Below are 21,615 nucleotides of genomic sequence, written 5' to 3' on the forward strand. Positions count from 1 at the left end.
CTCAAGCTATGATGCCACCGCCAGGAGCACTGCCGGCCCGACCTGTGCGTAACCCCAAGCACAGACGTGGCGCAAGCTTTGGTGGCATTCCTTTCGCCCAGCTGGAAAGCCTGCCATCTCCGACTCTACAGGAGTCCAGAGAGAACATGGTGAAAGCATGGAAGACTGCTGCCGAATACGCTGTACGACACCTGTCGCAGGTCCTACGCGGCGGTTCACCTATGTGTACCGATTCCCCTGCTGCTGCCACACAACAAGACAGCAACCCTCTAGCCCCCAATGGCGCAACCACTAACGAGCATGCCCTTCCACCACTGCCCAAATCTTCGCCAGAAGAGGATATGGACATGTCGTCACGGAAGCGCCTCCACCCCCCTCCCCCTGAGGACAGCAGTGACGACGAACATACACGGCGCAAGCTGGTCCCAGCTCCCTTCCCCCCTCAAGGAGAGGGTGACACTAGTGCCAACAGCTCAGATTACCAGCCATCCTTTGATTCCCCAACACACCGAAAACTCTACCGAAAGCTCTGCTAGCAGCACTACGACTGGGGTGGCCTCGGTGATCCAAGTAGACCCCCCTGCTGAGACCACAGGCCCTCCAGGTGTACCTGCCGTTGCTGTTCCTGAAGGGAATGCAGAAGGACTCGACGAAGCGCCTGGTTACGAGACTGTGCTCCCTAACCTCGCCATGGCTTTCCTAAAGGATACCACAGGTGTCAGTACCACAGGTGCCCGTACCACAGGAAACCCTCGGAGGAAGAGGAGCAGTATACGGCGCAAGAGGACTGTTCCAGTTTTGCAGAATATAGCATTTCCTCGCCCTCCTCTGGGAGCCAGTGCACGTAGACAACTACGGGCCAACCCCCTGCACTCCGCACTGGCCTCAGACACGTGGCTACCCCCAGCAGCGAGACAGTCGATGATGAGGGCTTCCAGACAGTCCGTTCCAAGGCTGCCCTTCGTCGTACCAGGAACCTGACTTCATACGCCCTCCCCGAAGACCCTACGGTGGTGGGAACAGTGCTCTACCGGCCTGCTTCCATTGGAGGCTCGTTCCGGAACTGCCCATGACTTACCGTATCCCAGGCGCTCTCGTTGCGCCCGGGAGTCGCTGCGATCCGGGTGAACCAACACCGAAACGTGGTAGCAGTGGACGTGACCTCCCAGGATTGCCTTGAACAGCTCTTGGCTTTCACAGAGCTCAAGGGAATTCTTGTGACAACAAGGCAGCCTGCACACCACCGAACTAGTATGGGGTTCCTCCATGTGGTGGATGGCGACGCTGCTGACGAAAACCTGCTGTTCGGACTCCAGTCGGCTATACGGGTCCTATAGGCATCCAGGGAAAGCCGTACCGTCACGCTGCGCTTCGAGGGCCCAGTTCCCCCAGACCATGTGACGCTCTTCAGAGTAAGATTCCCAGTCCGACCAGCCAGACTATGTACAGTACTCACGGATTGAGACAGGACACTCGAAGCGTGTGGCCGATGGTACATGTGCTGCCGCTTGTGGGTGCGCGTAGAACTAATGTGCTGCATCGGGGTATAGAGCGAGGAGGAGAATACCTACGGAGCAGGATTACTGCTTCCGGTTGCCAAATTGTCCGCCTGTAGTTCACCATGTGTACACTGCTAGAGTTGTGCTACAAGGCTCACGCGCATTCGCATGTAAGCCGAACTGGCTCATCGCTGCGCATCAATTTTATTGCCAAGCCAGCAGACAACTCTCTCGTTCTGTGTGCTTAGGCGAAGTGGTACGCATGCTGTGCAAGTAAAACACCGGATTCAGTTACAGATTGTACCTTGCGTGCGCTTGTAGACATGATAAACATGTGCACAAAAGCATGGAACGTTTACTTCTGGTTCCTGCCTCCAAAAGAAAGAAAATGAGTGCCAGGCTTGCCTTCAAGTAGCATGGAAATAATATCAGGTATTAGTGTCGTTAGTGCAAACTCTAGCCTATTGTTGAATAAAAAAAGCAGAAGCTTGCTCGTGCTTCCATGGCTGACAGCTCTACAAATGCTTGCCATGCAGAATAGCCGCCCGCACTATTGACTGCTCGGGGCGAAACAACAAAATACTAAGTCACTGTTTCGATACTCCACGGTAATAGTCCCGTGGCTGCTCTTTTTCTTTTGTGTTGTGACAAAACGCTTGACAAACTTCGTGTGCTTTTGTGCAGCCATTTATGCCTACAAATGCATTTCAGGTGCGGCATCTTGGATCCGATTTCTTATTTGTGCAGCCTACGTGCCCAATCGTCGAAGGGCACCAATTGAGAGCGTCATGCGCTTGCGCCACAATATAAATGGTTCACACCGTCCACTGAATTCGGGCTGCATGCATGCAAAAGCGCGCGAGCCTTGCAGCGCCGCGCTGGCAGTGTCCACATGGTGAACTACTGACTGGCTATTTGGTGACCGGATGGAGTGAGCCTGCTCCGCAGCTGTTCTCGCCCTCACTCTATACCACAATGCAACACCCTGGTCCCGCGAGCACCCACGAGGGACGGAACGTGCACCAGCGGCCACGCGCTACGAGTGTCCTGTTTAAATCCGTGAGTACTGTACACTCCAGTGAAGGCCGTGTGGTCGATACGACCACGTGAAGGAGACCTGCAGCTGGCCAGATAGCTGCATTCGTTGCGGATGGTCTCATCCAGGAGAGTTGGACTGCCAGCGTCTCCGTTGTGTGAACTGCGGTGGCACTCATCGTACTCGCTCATCGTACACCAGACTGTACTCGCTGGCAGGAGCAGAGGCGAGTGTGTACCATCATGGCCTCTTCGACGACAGCCCTTTCCAGACGAGCAGTCGCGGCAGTTGTGAGGGGGGAGACGAGGGAGGTTCGGTCCTATGCAAGTGCAGTGAAGGGCCATGCGTCACCAGCCACACCAACCTCAGCACCATGCAACCTCCGCCGGTCAACGTCTGCTGCCGCGACGAACTCTCCAGCTGTGCCTGCAGCCCCTTCTGCTCATGTTGTCCAACCTTCTGCTAGTGTCTCCGCGCCTGCAGCCACCACCCCCAGGGCCCAGCCTGCTGAGACCTCTGCCCAGATGCTTCTAGTAGAACATCTGGGCCCCTTCTGCTCTCCTGGCAGGCAGTCACTGCTTTGCTTCCATCAGAGCACCCGCTTCGTGGCATCTGCCTGCAGGCAGGGGCTTGGCAACAGAACAACCAGCAGGGCTAGTCCTCCCACCAGGCCAGGTCAGCCCCGACGTCCGAGCGTCCTCCAGTGGAACGTTCACTGGCTGGAACCAAGAAAAGACAACTTCGCACAACACCTGCTTTACAGCGACCACGAACGTCCTCGCACTCCAGCAGGTCTACGCCCAGGCAGAGCAGCTCCGACTTCCAGGCTACGTCGGCTACAGCAGCCGTAACAGCTGCACCATGACCGACTGTCATGCTGACCCTTGTCTGGATGATAACCACCCACAAGGACTTGCTCGCTGTGCCATCTACGTGATGCGGGACCTGCTGCAGGCTGAAGTATCCGTGGCCGACCTGTTCGGAGGACCCTTCCAGTGCTGCACCGTCCGCATCCACCTAGACGGGGTCGACACCGCGGTGGCCAGCATATACATCAGACCCAAGTAACCCTGGAGCCTCAGGTGCCTTCGGCCGCTTGCGCAACCAAGCGGAGAAGGAATTGCTGCTTGCGGTGCCGTCAACGCCCACCATTTATTTATTTATTTCTCATAGTACCCACAGCGCCCTATAGCATTACAGTGGGGGGAAAATAGAAAATTTTAACACTGAATAGAGATACTCACACTTATACAACTCAATAATAACGCAATTCATTGTCAACTATACATAGCACCACGTGGGAATAGATAATACATAGAAGCTTCACAGCCCCGTCTCGTCCCTACACATCCTCGCGAGTACACTACTCTAGACCCTGAAGTAATCTTGAAAATACTTCATGGGAAGTAACTTCTGCTACTTCAGAAGGCAACCTATTCCACCGCGCTATCATCTTGGGAAAAAATGACATTTAAATGCGTCAGTGCGGCAGCTTATTTCCCTTTCTTATTGGCATAATCTAGTCACTGTGAAACGTAGTCTTGTTTGCAAAATTATCGTGAGGGGTCCAGACCTGTACGCCTATGGAATATGGTGTGAGAAAGTTACAACCTCAGGTATTACCTTCGCATGCCTAGAAGTTCCCAACCAAGCTTTTTTTGCTTTTGCAACACTGAAATTGCTGGTAAAATCGGAGCCGACAAACCGAACAGTCTTGTTTTGAATTCTTTCTAAATTGGACACATCACATACCTTCCATGGATCCCTCACAGCGCAAGCGTAATCTAAGACAGATCGAATGTTAGTCATATATAGTTGATTCTTGGCCTCAAGTGGTAACTTGCGTTTCTGCGCAGGAAACCTAACACACGTCCTGCTTTACTTGTGACGTGATTGATGTGATGGCTCCAGGAAAGGTCCGGTGCAAAATATACACTGAGATTCTTGTGTTTACGAACTGTTAGTAGCCTGCTTGAATTTACAGTGTAAAATGAGTCATGTTGTGCTTTTTTCGTCGTGAAACACACATGCGCTGTTTTTTGCATTAATGAACATACGCCACTTTTGACACTCTACAGATACTGTGTCAAGATCGTTTTGAAGAGTAGTGCAATCAGGGGAGCTAGGTATAAGTCTGCACAAAACGCTGTCGTCGGCAAATAATTTGACATGTGAGGAAATACCGGAAAAAGGTCATTTATGTAGAAGAGAAACAATAGCGCACCCAAGACTGACCCTTGAGGCACTCTAGAGGGCGCATAAACTTCCAGGCATGACTTACTATTGATAACAACCTTTTGCATCATCAAATTTAAATAATTGCTTATCCAGTTCACAACCATAACGTTCACTTTATACATTTTTAGTTTTTCAATCAATAAAGAGTGGGGTACAACGTAAATGCTTTTTTTAAATCTAAGAACAAGCAGTCAATAGAGAAACTCTTATCTAGAGCAGAGGATAAGTCGTGTGTCATTTCAAGTAACTGTGTTGTGCAGGACAAAATACTACGAAAGCCAAGCTGCTGAGAATATAAATAAACAATACGTGTTCATATGAGTCATTATGTTGGTAGACAGAACATGTTCAAGTATTTTGCATGCAACACTTGTGAGTGAAATTGTCCTATTAATTAAAACACTACTCCGTGGTCCCCTTTTGTGAACGGGCACTACGTTGACAAGTTTCCAGTAATCGTGTAATAAAGATTATTCGAAAGACTTAGTGAAAATGACGCACAGGTATTTAGATACGTTGCGCGGGCACAAAGAAAGCAACGCAGGTGGCAAATTATCAGGCCCTGTCGCTTTATAGGCATTCATGGATTTAATAAAAGCCTTTATTCCATGCTGGCCAATCACAATATCACTCACTTCTTCCGCCACCACCTTAGAGTACTGTGCGAAAGTGTCAGTGATGTTAACTCGAGGGGTATACACAGAACTAAAAAATGAGATAAAGCACTCAGCTTTATCTACATCATTATGGATAGTAGTGTCAATGTCATCAAGAGCTGTAATTGATAAGACGTCCTCGCTGTTCGACTTAAGAATTTCCACAGTACCTTAGGGCGCTTCCTTATGTGCAGGTGAAATGTATGAAAGAATTTATATTTACCTGTTCTGAGAGCTGCTTTCATATCAACTGTTTTTGCCTAAGTTTATCTTTCTTTCTTTATTTATTTCTTTATTTGTTTCTTTCTGTGCCAGTACAGAAAACGGAGCGAAGGAAAAATGCTGAAAGCCTGACTAAGGGCCTTAGCTCCAAATACAGTGAGGCAGACAGGCTGTCATAAGAATTTTGCAGGATACAAAAAGACTACAATAATATACAAAAATACAAAAGGTACATGTGCAAATACTGTCACACATACAACAGTAATAAATTGTTACTTCTAGTAAACAAATATATACATAACTATCGTAATGTTTTAAATACCAATAGATATAGGTTGCGATTTCTCATCGCTATTGCAAGAGATATACAAAAATAACAATATACACAGGGAAGCATAGGAAAAAGAACACACACATAAAAAGCATCAAATACTACTTAGGAAAAGAGGAAACATAGAATGATAGTCAAAAAACTTTCAATCAATACCACCCTGATCGTATGCTTAGAAACTGTACAATTTATATCTAGGAGGCTGTCGATTTTGTTTAAAAACGTTGGTATCTGAAAAGACGAGTGTTGTCGTCCATAGATCGTTCGAGTCTTCAGAGTCCTTCTAGCGCAAGTACGAAGATCGTACGGAGAACCACGAGAATTCAGCGAATGATAGTCTATTGTGTTTTATGTACTGAAATAACTTAAAATAGTAAACCTGGCTTGCTTTGAGCATGCGATATTTCGAAAATAGCGGTTCTGTCCGCAAGCCACGTATAGGGCCACGAAAATCTTCAGATTCTCAGAACCCTTTTTTTTTGTATATTAACCAATTTACAATAGTTCGTTAGTGTTGTAGTCCCCCACACAAGCGCACAGTAAGAAAGTCGTGAGTAGAAGAGAGTACAATAAAGGATGTTTTTTAGCCACAGCGTTATGAAATAATTTAACCTGTATAAGCAGCCAATACATTTACTTAGTTCTGACTTTAACTTTGCTGTATGCTCATTCCAAGATAGCTCTTCTTGAAACCTCACAGCAGGCACCAAGACCTGGCTCCTACTGAAGTGCCTGCTGATGGTGCTATGACCCTTCAACCAAGTGATGTCCCTGGCCGTCCACCTTTTCATCCAGGCTGCGGACCTGGTGGAACAGCTGGCTGACCAGTTTGTTGTGAGTGACATTGCCCTTCTGCCTGCTGCACCACATCTTGCTGCCCTGCAGTACCCTGCCGCTTGCCACCATCCTGGGTGGACAGCCACACAAGTACAAGAACTGTGCTGCGAACCCATAAGAAAGCACGAATTGGAGGCTGCCCTTGCAGGATCCAAACGACGAAGTGCCCTGGGAGCTTATGGCGTAACCTTCCAGATGCTCTGTAACCTGGACGAAGCTGACCGCCTGCACCTGCTCGAGTACTACAACAACGTCTGGAGCAGTGGGGTCCTATCGGAGTCATAGCGCACTGCGGTCGTCGCCCTGATCCTGAAGCCCCGAAAGAAAGTCATGTCCCTCTCCTCGTACAGGCCCGTCTCTCTCATCTCGGCACCCTGCAAGATGCTGGAGAAAGTGGCCTTGGGGCGACTCGAGTGGATTTCTGGTCAACTCGAGTTCTTCCCGGAACAATCAACAAGCTTCAGACGCCACCGGTGCACAGCCGACTCCATCTCCGATGTCGTCGCCACCGTCGAGGATGCCAAGAGCTGTAGTGACGTGACCATGCTGCTCCTGCTGGACGTGGAGAGTGCCCCTACGGTTTTCCACATGAGGTCATCGAGGCGGCCCTGGACTGACTTGGCGTTGACTGGTGCCTCCGCAGCTTCGTGACTGCCTTCCTGACCAGCAGGACCTTCCGGCTCCGAGTCGGAAAGAACACCAGCCAACCTAGGGGCATCATCGCAGGTGTACCTCAGGGTTCTGTGCTGAGCCCCTTCTTCTTCAACATGATGATGGCAGGGCTCCCCGCTTTTCTTCCGACAGGCACCAGTTTCCCGGCCCGCTGCTCCGTCCACGCCGATGACGTAGCACTCTGGGCCCGGGTACCGAGGTGGTCTATTCCAGCCATCAGGAGGTCACTGCAGGCGGCCCTGGATGCGGTGACCACCTACGTGAGTAGCGTCAGACTAAAAGTATCCGCAACCGAAACCGAATCCCTGCTGATCGACCCGCTGGCAGCAGCACGACGCTACGTGAAGCATCTGAGAGTCGGCAACCGCAACCTGCCTTGGAAGCTGACGGTGAAGTACCTGGGGCTTATCATCGACCACCATCTCATCTGGATCATAGTTGCCATGGTCGCCTGCACATAGATCCGATGTGTCCAGGGAGCCATCAGCAAGCTACAGCAGCCTGGACGGGGCTGCTCCACCAAGCTGGCGCTACAACTCAACCAGGCCTCAGCATCCTCAGTCCTGCTGCACACCTTCCCACTGGTGGCCTTGACGCGTGCCAGGAGACTGGACCTGGAGGGACATTACAGGAGGGCAGTGAGGGCCTTCCTGGAGCTCCCCAGGTATTACCCTGTGGCAGCGACCCTGGCCAAGACTGGAGAGTGGCCCCTGTCCCTGCACATGCTCCAGCGTGTGCTTGGGCACGTTGACCAACTTCCCCGTGCCGCCTATTGCAGCACCCTCATGGAGCGACTTCGCAGCCAGCTGAGCTCACAGATGGATAGTCTCTGTGCAGTCTACCACCAGATGGTCCCGGATCCGCTTGCCCCGTTGGCTCCTGCACCGCCCCACCACGTGCCGCTTGACATCCACCTGTCCTTAGGTGGGGCAACCAAGCGCGGAATGCCTGCTGCAGCACTGCAATAGGCCACCATCTCCAAGCTCCAGCAGCAACTGGCAGGGCGGCTCTAGGTCTTCACTGATGGATCCGTCATGCCAGATGGTACAGCGGCGGCAGCCTGCGTCATGCCATCGCGGGCTGTCAGCAGGTGGTGCCGACTACCCTTCCTGGCGAGCTCGACGGCTGTGGAGCTAGCAGGACTACAGATGGTGGCGGTCCTACTGGCCGAGGACGTTCCGGCTATGCCAGTCGCAGTCCTGTGTGACAGCAAGGCAGCCCTGTAGACGCTGGCCAACCTTCGCCATGACGGGCTGACGGGGAGTCTCCTGGTATCCAAGTACCAGGCCCTTGCAGCGGCCGGGACGTTCGTCTCCTTCCACTGGCTGCCCTCTCACGTGGGCATAGCTGGCAACGAGTAGGCGGTTACGGTGGTCAAGGCAGCACACCAGCCGAGAAGCCCCATCACCCAGGCCGTGGTAGCCAGGGACTACACGCAGGCTCGTATCAAGAAGCTCCTCGCCTTGGTTCACCCGTACCAGATGGCGGCCAACGGGTGGGGAACCAGGCGTCTTCCCGAGATGGGCCTTACCAGGAGAGAACGAGCGGACCTGCTGCGGCTGCGGACCGGATGCGTGTGGACAGTGGCCCACTGCTGCCTCAAGGGACGCTGTGCCGCCCCAACATGCCGCCATTGCAGCGACCCCGACCCCCTCGAGCACCTTTTCTGTACCTGCCCTGCCTTGGCGCAGGAACGCTTGACGGTCACCGCGGCCGACCGGAGACAAGGCCTTTCTGCCACCACCCTGGAGCACCTGCTCTTCCCATTTCGTCCCCATCTACCAGCGCTGCGGAGCCTGGTGGAGTTCCTAGACGAGAGGGGAATCGCTGCCTACAGCTGAGAAGAGGACCCTTGCCACCCCTACCCTTGCTACTCACGACTTCTCGGTCCGCGACAACAAACGCCCGGTACGCGACAAGGTCAAACTTTCTGGAAGATTTTAAATGCACGCAGTTTTTTTTCGCCCGATTATTCACGCCTATAATATAGAGCAAGCGCGAATGATACCTTGGCCGCTGAAGAAAGATAAATCGTTACCCTTTTACAGCAAAAGCTGTCATGAAATCACAACAAGCGTCGCGTGAACCGTATAGTTGTCCACCACCGCCAATGCCAGTCATCTGGGTGAAACCTCAGCAGGCATCTAAAGGAGTACGGACACCATTTGCGACATCGCAAAAAGGACATTATCTGTCATTGTAAGCAGTGTGAAATCTCTCTACACATCTGAGTCTGACAGCAAATGTAAAGTATTTTATTTTGATTTTCTAGTTCTTGTCGCTCCAAGCCAGCTCCACTGAGCTGGACACCATCGCGATGAGCCAAGAAAGTTAGCCTGTCACGAGCTCCTGCGGCCTGCATGCAATGAAATACCAGAAATAACTGTCGGGGTGAAGGCACCACAATTAATTCGTCGCTGTCCACGTGAACCATGAGCAGAGGACAGACGTTTCATTGGCAGGTCGCCGCTTGCTGTTTTCCGCTGACGTTACACTCTCATGACACGTCACTGCGAAGCCGCCCCCTTGATATCTCGACGGAAAGTGTTTATTTTTCAGGAAGTGGAAATAACAATATACTCAATTCATTCCCGGGCACCACAATACTTCTTTAGGTTTCTTCATACAAGTATAAAGCTAAGGGTAGCCACAGCGTACAGTGTGCAACCGGGCACGTAGCTGGTTACCCTCCCTGTCTTATCTCTTGTTGTTTTTTATCCTCCTCCATACCAGTACTTCGTTTTAAACTATAGACACATTTTTTATTCTTGTGAGTACTACTTTAAGTTGTGCTTAAAGTAGTACTTTAATAGTTACGCTGAGAATTCGAAAGTGCAGAGTTTAGGAGGCCACGCATGTCGATGCTATCTGAATTAACAGAAACCTAAGCTGCAGACCAGATTCTTTTAGAAAGAAAATAAATGAAGACGCTCTGGAAAAAGAACGTCCTTTCAAAAGGATCTTGAAACACTTTTGGATATGGCTGGGAACAAATGGCGATAGGTAGTTGAGGCACCTGTGAACATGCGAGTCAAATGCTATCACACTGCACGCGTCCGTTTTTGCTCCTAGCGCCGCAGTGACGATGGTCAACCATTTGTCAAGGGCGAATGCTTTGCAGAACTTTTTTTTTCGTTTTCCAAGTCATTACTTCCCGCAGATAGATGAGTTCCAATACGCTGCCGAATGCAGGCAAAGTCACCTACATGCCAACTCTTCTTGGAATGGAATGAAAAACTTTATTTAGGTCCTGCAAGACGCGCTTAGCGTGTACCGGGCGTCTTCCATGTAGGGACCAATAGGGAGTACCTGGCGGCCGCTTCGTGGGCCTGCTGAACGGCCCATTGCTGGTCGGCGAGAAGTAAGCTTCTGGGAGACCTCTCCCACTTTTTTGAGGTAGAGTCGGGAGGAGTGCTACACTCCCAAAGCATGTGTGCGAGTGTCTGCGTGTGTCCACACGAGGTGCATGTGTCGCTGGAGTATGCATCAAGATAATAAACATGAAGCTTGGCAAGGTTTGGGTACGCGTCTTTCTGTAATAGGCGTAGCGTTAGCGCCTGTGGTCTGTTAAGTTATGGGTGTGTGGGTGGGAAAATGTGGCGTTCAAGGTAAATGTGCTTTGTTATGTCGTTGTACGTAATGGGTGCATCCCGATTGCTCTCTAACTCAGCGAGATAGGGTTGTCCTGTGGCAGCGTGGTTGGTAAGTGCGCGCGCTGCATCATGGGTGAAATTGTTTACGTTGGATGGGGCACCCTGCACCTGGCCGAGAGAGGCGGGGAACCAGATGAAAGTGTGGTGCTTGAGGGCACTCGGGTCAGCTCAACGTAGGGTACGAAACGCCTGGTCGGAGATGACTCCACGTTCGAAGGCTTTGATGGCTGGTCCGGAGTCAGCGTAGATGAGTTTCCGTTTGCTGTCGAGCATCCCTATAGCTATAGCTACTTGGTCCGTTACTTCGGGGTTCTGGGTGAAGATTTTTGCAAAGGTAAGAATCTGCTTCGCAGATTCTTACCTACCGCAACCGCGGTGAAAGCTCGGTTGTTGTGATAGGCAGCGGCGTCCACGAACGAGACGTGGTCCGCTTCCATGCTTATGCGCTTGATAATGGCGTACGCCTGCGCAAGGTGCCTGCCTCTGTGTTATCCGGGGTGTACGTTTTGCGGAAAGGGAGTGATCATGATAAGGTCGCAGATTTCACGGGGTATTTAAGTCAGCCCTGGGGGATCCCTGGCCTTCCGGGAGAAGCAAAGCTCGCGCAAAATATGGCGGCCCGCCTCGGTGGTGGACAGGCGGGTCAATTGCACGCGTACGTGAGATTCGGTGATCTCTTCTAGCATGTTATGTACAACAAGCTCGAGGATTTCGTGGATTGGTGTGGTGATAGGGAGGCCAAGGGCTCGTTTGACCACCTTGCGAATAAGCGCATTGGGTTGATCGCGCACAGCACGTAGCCATTTGTGTATAGTGTCGAAGTAGATAAAGTGGCACCAAACTCTTTATTGACATCACGTGATTAAGGAAACATTACGCGATATATACCGCTCAGACGCACCACTGAAGCTTTTTTTTATTGGGATAGAAATTACGTGAACATTTCAGGTGCAATTTACCGGATGTGTGACGTCCTGTATGAAGTTCAAAGGTGATGACTTTGCCTTGCGCATCATGTGTTCTAGGTACAAGTGAGAGCATGCGAGGACAGTCAACGACACCACATGAAGGGAACAGCAATTTCAGCGGCGGACTTCAGCCACGCGAAAGACTGTATAGATGTCCTGGAGCGGAGCGCCGTGGGGCTCCGGCAAAAACTGCGTACTCTTTGAGGGCTAGAACAAAGTCGCACACCCGCTGTCTTGATGGCGACCAGCAGACGGCTGACACCTGTGTAGATGTTGTGTTCTCATGGATTAGCTTGCATTTCAAACAATAGAGGACACCAAGGTTCTTTTGATCACTACAAGTGCAGTGTTTTCTCAGGCCAGCATTCTCTTCAACTACACCACATCGTCTGCTAAAGGAGCTAGCTGCTAGCCTTACTTCGTACAACATTCAGTACTGCTGCTATCACATTCGTTACTTCCTTTTTTCGCGGAAGTTGTTGTTTTTGTTTGCATCTTAAATGCCAGGTGCTTTGGCCAAGGTGCTATACTGTTGCTCTGCTAAGCTCGACTAGGCGGATTTGAATGTTGGCCATGCTGGTCGCATACCGACAGTCGTACATCTAAAACACCACCATAGAGTAATGTGCTCGTTAAGAACTTCAGATGAATAAATGGATGAATGGATGAACTTTATTAGTACCTTGGGAATACGCTATACCACATTGTGGGCTGCTCTAGCGCGATATTATAAAAATAATTAAGCCTAATTTGCAATGGTGTGCCTCATAAACATTGTGTGCCCTTCGCACGTAAGACAACCGAACCTAATCTTGAATAGTAATATTGTTCTCAAATTTCTCTGTGCAGATGGGCTTTCCCCTCTGGAGCGTCAGACTTCACTGGGATCTAGAGGCACTCCACTACACTCTTCACCGGAGCCCCCTGTGAGCGGATCCAGTCAACATCTACGAAGAAGAGGGGCCACTAGGCCAACCACATTTTGAAGCGGGAGACGTCCGGCACTGTGAAATGGATCGAAAACGCGCCCCGCATCTCAAATCTTGACCAGCTCACACACCTCGTACGGTGTGTGCGTAGCACAGTTGGGAACTGTTCTGTGTAGTTCTGTCGGTGGTCATTTTTAATTAATTTCACACGGGGAAACAGCCAGCCAAGATGTGAATGCACTGCCGTGACAGCCCCTGCTCGCACGTGTTTTGATGCAACCACCTTGGTTTCTATAACAGCGCTCATGTGCTGTTCATAATGTGTGCAAGAATGAACCGCTTCGCCTCCCGTGATGTTGTGAGTGAGGGAGATCGGTGTGGAGTGATTCGGTCGCCAGTGACTCAAGTTGACCCAGCCGTGTTGATTCAACTGCCGAACGTGTGTAGAAGACGCATGCCACAGACTTTCTCCTACCTAGTGCCCAACTCAGCGTTGTTTCCAGTGCCAACTATGCTGTGTCGCCATCATTTCGCATTGTTCGCTTACCACATTGAGCAAAGAGACACTATTTGAGCTTTGTATAAATGTAATTCAATCTTGCTTTAAAGGCCAGAGTTTTCGTAACTTCCACGACTAAGTTCCGCAAATAAGTATAGAATGTCAATAAGTTTGTTCTGACAAGATTCCAGTGCTTATTCTTCGGAAACGCAAAAAAAAACCCAATGAATTGAGGTAAATAGGAAAGAGCGTTGTATTCTTAGAGATGCCCGTGTGCTCAGATTTGGGTGCACGTTAAAGAACTCAGGTGGTCAAAATTTCCGGAGTCCTCCACTACGGCGTCTCTCATAATCATATGGTGGTTTTGGGACGTTAAACCCCACATATCAATCAATTCTTAGAGATGTTTAACATATCTCAGTAAACGGTGTGTAACCTAAGAATACCCTTGTGATGAGACGCAAAGAAAAGTGTGAAAAGCTTACGGCACCACATTGACATCACTTCATGGACTACTGCTTTGTTGTTGTGTTGGAGCTGCTTCAAACTTATACCACAAGGAACTACAATCATCGATATGTGTTCGTGCTTACATTCTCGTAATATGGACCTTGTAGTTTTTTTAGCCACGATATGAAAGGGGCTTCGGTTGGCTTCTAAAATCTTGCTTTATCGTCTTTTGCAACACAGTAACGTTGTGCGTACTGTGTAATACCAACATTTAGCCGGATGTGTCTTCTTGAAACGCTCACTCATTGTACTGTGCTGTCTTAGTACAGTCACGATCACTATGGTAGAAAACACACGATCTGCTAATTTATTACTGATAATTTCAGTCCTATGTAACGTTTTACGGTTGTGCTTCACATAACGCGTTTCCACTTCCTGTGCATACTTTGTGTGTTGACTTGAACATAAGGTCATCAAGATTTTTTTCTTTCTTGAGAGTCATGGAACTTCTGAATTAGTATGTCTTGATATATCTTACATCCTCAAGTTGAAGATGATAAAAAAGCAGATTGGCGGGCTGGTGCTTGCAGTAGGATAAGTCGCTCATCACAGGCGTCGAGGACCAAAGTTAGCACTTCCTAGCATGCCATGACTCAACGACTATTTGTTCAGTTGACGTCAAGTTGACAGCCACATTCTGAACGAATATTAAGTATACATTTATTTACCGACAAACAAAAGTTCGCCTTACAAAAAAATTTGCAGGGATTGTTAAGTAAGGCCGTTTCACCAACAAAAGCTGCTGACGGTGCTTCGTGAATTTACAGAATAACTTGAGCACTCTGTTTTTAGCAGTAGAGGTTTCGCTGCTGTTTCTATGAACATTGTTGTTCGTAATAGATGCAATCAAGCAAGCAACGCACAGCGACTGACACTATCTAGCACGATGCAGGGCCAATTAGTGTCATTGTGCCGGGTAAGACGCATGGACGGGCTGTACCGCGAGCGATGGCTGATATTCTTATGAATTAACGGGAGACATTCATTTGTCCGCCTGTCAGCTATTTGAACTGTACCCGATGTATAGCGCGTGTAAGAAGGGACTGAGCCGAAAACAGATAACACAGACAGAGCGTATACATTGGATACTGCGGATAACCACCAAGCCCATCGTGACCTTAACCAAACTATACGTCTAAGTGAAATAATGAAGAAAAGGGGGTAGGGATAATCTCTGATAGCATGGGATGTTGGTGGCGACATAGTAGTTAATAAACACCTTTAATATGACACAGCTAGATATCGTAGCGGGAATTGTTACTTTATTTATTCACCGCATACCTGTGCAATGTTTTATCGGGTGTTATCCGTAGATCCTATAACGTATGAGGACTATCTAGAATAAACTTCGGCGCGTGGATAGCAAATGAGGTAAACTCTCGGGCTACTGTTTCCAAATTTCAAAAGCTGAAGTAATCAGCGCCTTACTTAGGCGTAGCACATGGCCCATACTACTTTAATAGAAAGACTTCGCAGGAAAGCTTTGGATTTCCTTCTAGGTTGCGCGCAGTAAACACAAGGGAAGCAAAGAGATATACTAATTAGCGAGACTCTATGTAGTGGATTTCGCATTTTTTTGCAGAATCTATTTTTTGTTAGCTTCCATGGTTATCACCGCTGTATAAACCAACAGCTGGTTTCACGTTATTGCATTTAGTATAGCAAGCCACTGGTGTGCTCAAAGGCAACGTTTGTCCAAGGTGACGAGTGAACGAAATATAGATCATGTGATTGTAGCTTTCATGTGCTGCTGTCCTGGTAATCAACAGAACCAATACATTTCAGACATTTCAGTCCGACTTAATTCATTCGTCTTATGCACACATCCCGTCCTTAGCGCTGCTGCATACACGCGGCGAGCGGTAAGCTAAGGTAAATAAAGCAGCGATATTTAGAAATGTCTTTGCATTCACTTATATGTGTTCTAAAGAGGTTGTCTGTGCACCAACCACGACGCACTGGGAGAGTGCCAACGAAAGGTCAACGTGAGAGGATAATGCAGGACAAGTGTATGTGTTTTTGAGCATTGCATGGAACTGCCTCAAATTCCATGGGTAGTGATCCTCCGAAAAAAGATTCTCGGGTGGGTTGGTATGACAGGGCACATACAAAAACAGCGTAGAAGATGGAGCACAAGGTAAAGGAGGACTCAAAAACCTCGCTGTTTGTTCGTGTCCTCTTTTTTCTTAGACTTTAACCACTTGTTTATACATCTTACTGCGTGTTTGTGTGAATGAATGAATCCATAAGCTTGCCACCAACCCTGTTTGAATGCGACGAGACTGAAGAAATAACAAAAATATAGGATTTTGAAAGCCTGTCGGCCATGAGCTCTAGCACTGGAGACACTGGCACCGAAGTGCTAAATATCGAATCATGTGGTCTCCATTTCATTCCACGTAGGTAAGTGAACGGCCAGAATCACTGGGAACCACGGAGCTCTCACTGGCGTGCTTAAGTGCTGTTGACATTTGTCACAAGCGATGCGAAAAAAGTTGGACGCGGGGATCGTCCCCCTTCTGCACCAGCACTATCATCATAGTATGCGAACCAGATGGGGGACAGAGTGTAGACAAAAAAAATTCGTGAGCCTTAATGCCGACAAGATGAGATCAAGAGCTCAAAGAACAACACGAAGAAGACTTCTTAAGTGCGCGCGTCCTCTTTATGGTACATGTGCAGCGTTACGCTAAATGACGACGACACCAGACGATAGACAGGTCCCTGAAGTGATCCTGACAAGTGAAATAAAGTATCAGACCAGCAGTGTCTTGCAAGTCAAATTGGTGCTACCCTCTCCCTGTCTCTCTCTCTCTCATCTTTCTCTTTTACAAACATCTCTTCAGAGTTTCATCCCACGAATGCAGCAGGTCGCGAGATCAAATTCCGGGTGCGGCGGCTGCGTTTTCGATGGAGACGAATATGCTGTAGGCTTGTGTGTCCGGATTTCAGTGCACTTTAAAGGACCCCATGTGGTCTAAATTACCGGAGCCCACCACAACGGCGTTTCTGAAAATGATAGGGTGGTTTTGAGACGTTAAACCCCACACATAAATCAATCAAGTGTTTGACGACGTACGCGACAGCATTCTGACATCATCCATGTTATGACCAGCGCCTCGTATTCGTCAAACCAACTAACCCTCACATATTATTTTGGTTCTCGCCAAGTTAGGAGGCAATCACGAGAACACCCAGACAAGTAGATAGATAGATAGATAGATAGATAGATAGATAGATAGATAGATAGATAGATAGATAGATAGATAGATAGATAGATAGATAGATAGATAGATGGATAGATGGATAGATAGATAGATAGATAGATAGATAGATAGATAGATAGATAGATAGATAGATAGATAGATAGATAGATAGATAGATAGATAGATAGATAGATAGATAGATAGATAGATAGATAGATAGATAGATAGATAGATAACCACAGTGCTTGCAGTACACAAAGAAATGCTTCACATTTAAAAGTTGAGGCCCTTATCACCACTGATTAGGATCAAGCATTACCTGACGTCGCACTTTGCAGCGACTGACTTACAGCTCGAATAAGGACTACGGCCACTTTCGCCCCTGAAGACGAGGTTTAAGATTGGGAGTTGATGCGATTGGTGGACGAGATAGCGTGGGGTCGCAAGTTCACCTAGATTTGAAATTCGGAATGCCTCAGTGCTAATAAGCACCGAGACTCCGGAGTGCCTTTGTAGTAAAATACTGGGATGCCATGGTGAGGAGCGCGGTTCGATTCCCTGTCCACCTTGAGAATTTATCGTTATCTTGTTGTTGTTTTTTTGCACTACAGCGCCTAAGACGGCCCCACGCTGGCGGAAAACTACGACCCCAAAACGACCCTTGTTGTGAACGCGTAACAACTTTTGCTGTAAAAGCTCTAAGTGCACGCTCGAGCTTCGCTTTCAAGTGTAGAACAACATGGCGTAATCAGACCTTGTTCGTATTGCTTTCCCAATGGCAAGCCTTTTCTCGGTCAACAGATGAACGTTCTGTGAGGAAAGCCGTAACGTGGACGCATGCCGGAACATCTGTTAAGGCTTGCGGCAGGACAGAACACATAAAGGAGGAAGAATAATCTTTATCCCTTATAAATGGGAGTGGAAATAAGGAATGCGCACCTATTTTCCCCATTTAGGGGGATTTCTGTCAAGTAACTGAAGAACATCCAAGATGAACGCATTACCAACAGTAAATTGTGTATATAAATGGAGTGCTGTTAGCGACATAGAAACTGTGTGTCTGATGGCTGAGTGTAATGAAGAAAAAAAAAGTGTCTGATGGCTGAGTGGTTAAACGCACCACGCCGCGGAGTAGGAGGTGAACGGTTCGAAACGCCACGCTAACCATGTGCTGTTTTTTATATCTTTCTAACGGGAGATATCATCGCGCGCAAATAAATGTACCTGTATATTTCCAACACCACGTGATCTCCCTAAAAGTCACGTGACGTGACACTATTCAAAGTACGATTGATGCATCTGTACAAATCTGGCGCCAAGGTCATGCGTATTGCTCCCACCAATCAGGTCTATTCGCGCGTATTTCAAATGACGAGTGGATTTGTGACACCACATGATCTCCCTAGAAGTCAAGTGGCGTGATTCGCTCACTAAAGTGCCATCACTAAAGCTCCTTGATATTGCTCTAACTAATCAAAACTTTTGACGCGTAATTCAAATCTAGGAGGGTTTGCAACGCCACGTGCTCTCCGCATCCAATCGAAGCAACTTGCGCTCTCGCACCTTCGTCATCAGATAGTTTTCAGGGAAGGAACTGGGATCGCTGCGAGGTATGACGACAGACAAAACTTGATCCTTATCAGCGATGATAAGGGCCTAAACTTTTTGAACACTTTTCCACATACATTGGGGTGAAGCCAACCTCCCAGGGGCACCTGCCGCTCGGATTCGTCCTCATTGTGAGCGTAGTTGGTTGGTAACTGCAAAGTGTGACGTCATACAAAAATTGATCCTTATCAGTGATGATAAGGGCCTAAGCGTTTTTGACCACTTTTCGACCGCTATGGGGTTAAGCGAACCTCCCAGGGAAAGCTGGTGCACGCCATCGCTCTTGTTATGAGTGTAGTTGGTCGGTTGCTGCAAGGTATGACGTCACACAAAAGTTGAGCCTTATCAGCGGTGATAAGGTGCTCAACTTTTTTTACAACTTTTAAACCTCCGATGACGTGAAGCGAACCTCCCAGGGGAAGCTGCAGCTAAGAATCGCCCGTGTTATGAGCGTAGTTAGTCGGCCTCTGCGAGGTGTGACGTAAGACAAAAGTTGAGCCTTATCAGCCGTGATAAGGGCCTAAACTTTTTGACCACTTTTCGGCCTGCGCTGAGGTGAAGCGAACATTCCAGGGGAAGATGCAGCTAAGAATTGTCCTTGTTATGACCGTATTTTGTCGGTCTCTGCGAGGTGTGACGTCAGACAAAAGTTGTCCCTTATCAGCGGTGATAAGATCCTAAACGTTTTGACCACTTTTCGACCTACGCTGAGGTGAAGCGAACCTCCCAAGGGAAGCTTCAGCTAAGAACAGTTTTTGTTATGAGCCTAGTCGGTCGGTCTCTGCGAGGTGTGACGTCAGACAAACCTTGTGCCTTATCAGCAGCGATAAGGGCCCAAACATTTTTGACCACTTTTGACCTACATTGAGGTGAAGCGAACCTCCCAGGGGAAACTGCCAGTCGGTATCGTTCTTTTATGAGTGCAGTTGGTCGGTCGCTGCAAGGTATGACGTCAGACAAAAGTTGAACCTTATCAGCGGTGATAAGGGCCAAAACTTTTTTGACCACTTTTCAACCTAAAATGAGGTTAAGCCGACCTTCCACGGGAAGCTGCTGCTAACAATCGTCCTTGTTAAGAGCGTAGTTGGTCGGTATCTGCGAGGTGTGACGTCAGACAAAAGTTGAGCCTTATCAGTGGTGATAAGGGCCGAAACTTTTTTACCACTTTTGAACCTACGCCGAGGTGAAGCAAACCTCTCAGGGGAAGCTGCATCTAAGAATCGTCTTGGTTATGAGCGTAGTTGGTCGGTCGTGGCGAGGTGTGACGTCAGACAAAAGTATCAGAGTTGATAAGGGCCTAAACTTCTTGACCACTTTTCGAACTACGCTGAGGCGAAGCGAACCTCCCAAGGGAAGCTTCAGCTAAGAACAGTCTTTGTTATGAGCGTAGTCGGTCGGTCTCTGCGAGGTGTGACGTCAGACAAAAGTTGTGCCTTATCAACAGTGATAAGGGTCTAAAGTTTTTGACCACATTTCGAGATGCACTGGGGTGAAGCGACCTTCAAGAGGAAGCTGCTGCTCGGAATCATCCTTGTTATGAGTGAGGTTGGTTGTTGGCTGCAAGGTGTGACGTCAGACAAGAGTTGGGCTTTATCAGCAGTGATAAGGGCCTCAACTTTTTTGGCCACTTTTTGACACACATTGAGGTGAAGCGAAGCTCTCAGGGCAAGCTGACTTACGGCATCGTCCTTGTTAAGAGCATGGTTGGATAGTCACTGCAAGGTGTGACGTCACATAAAAGTTTAGCCTTATCAGCGCTGATAACAGCCTCAACTTTTTTTACCACTTTCGGGCATACATTGAGGTGAAGAGAACCTCTTGGGGAAAGCTGCCACACGGCATAATGAGAAGCTGCGACACAGAGCATTATCACGTGAACTTGGCTTCGTCAATGACACTTTAGTGAACGAATCACATCACTTGGCTTCTAGGGAGATCATGTGGTGTCGCAAATCTACATTTGATTTGAATTACGCGTGAATACACTTTATTGATCAGAGCAATAAGCGTGATACTGGCTCCAGGTGTATATAGCTTCACCAATGGTATTTTAGTTAATGTGTCACGTCACATGACTTCTAGGGAGATCACGTGGCGGTGCAAATCCTCCCTTGAGTTGAAATACGCGCGAATAAACGTGATTTGTGAGCGCAATAAGCGTGCCCTCACCGCCAGAATTATACAGATGCATCAATCGTATTTTAAATAGTGCCACGTCACGTGCCTTTAAGGGAGATCACGTGGTGTCACAATTATTCCGGTACACTCAATTGCGCGCGAATCGGCTGCTGACCCGCAGGTCGCGGGTTCGATTCCCGGCTGCGGCGGCTGCATTTCCGATGGAGGCGGAAATGCTGTAGGCCCGTGTGCTCAGATTTGGGTGCACGTTAAAGAACCCCAGGTGGTCGAAATTTCCGGAGCCCTCCACTACGGCGTCTCTCATAATAATATGGTGGTTTTGGGACGTTAAACCCCACAAATCAATCAATCAATTGCGGGCGAAGATACCTTATCGTTAGAAAGATATAAAAAACACAAGGTTAGAGGCGTTTCGAACCTTTCACCTCCTACTCCGCAGCGCGGTGCGTTTAACGACTCGGCCATAAAGCACACAGTTTCTGTCTCGCAAACGGCACTCCATTTATATACACAATTTACCGTTGGTAGTGCATTTTTCTCGAATGTTCTTCAGTTACTTGACAGCACGTAAAGAACCCCAGGTGGTATAAATTTCCGGAGCCCTCCACTACG

At 48.6% G+C, this 21,615-nt stretch overlaps 1 protein-coding gene across 1 annotated transcript; it reads left to right on the forward strand.

The window, feature by feature from the left end:
* Nucleotides 1–7,149: 7,149 nt before the first annotated feature.
* LOC142814130 (uncharacterized) lies at nucleotides 7,150–8,459 on the forward strand. The gene is made up of 3 exons (XM_075892060.1): nucleotides 7,150–7,412; nucleotides 7,463–7,880; nucleotides 7,968–8,459. The coding sequence occupies exons 1-3, from the start codon at nucleotides 7,150–7,152 to the stop codon at nucleotides 8,457–8,459; spliced, it is 1,173 nt and encodes a 390-aa protein (XP_075748175.1).
* Nucleotides 8,460–21,615: the final 13,156 nt, after the last annotated feature.

This window comes from Rhipicephalus microplus, chromosome 4, assembly GCF_043290135.1.
Source record: "Rhipicephalus microplus isolate Deutch F79 chromosome 4, USDA_Rmic, whole genome shotgun sequence".
Classification (NCBI taxonomy): domain Eukaryota; kingdom Metazoa; phylum Arthropoda; class Arachnida; order Ixodida; family Ixodidae; genus Rhipicephalus; species Rhipicephalus microplus.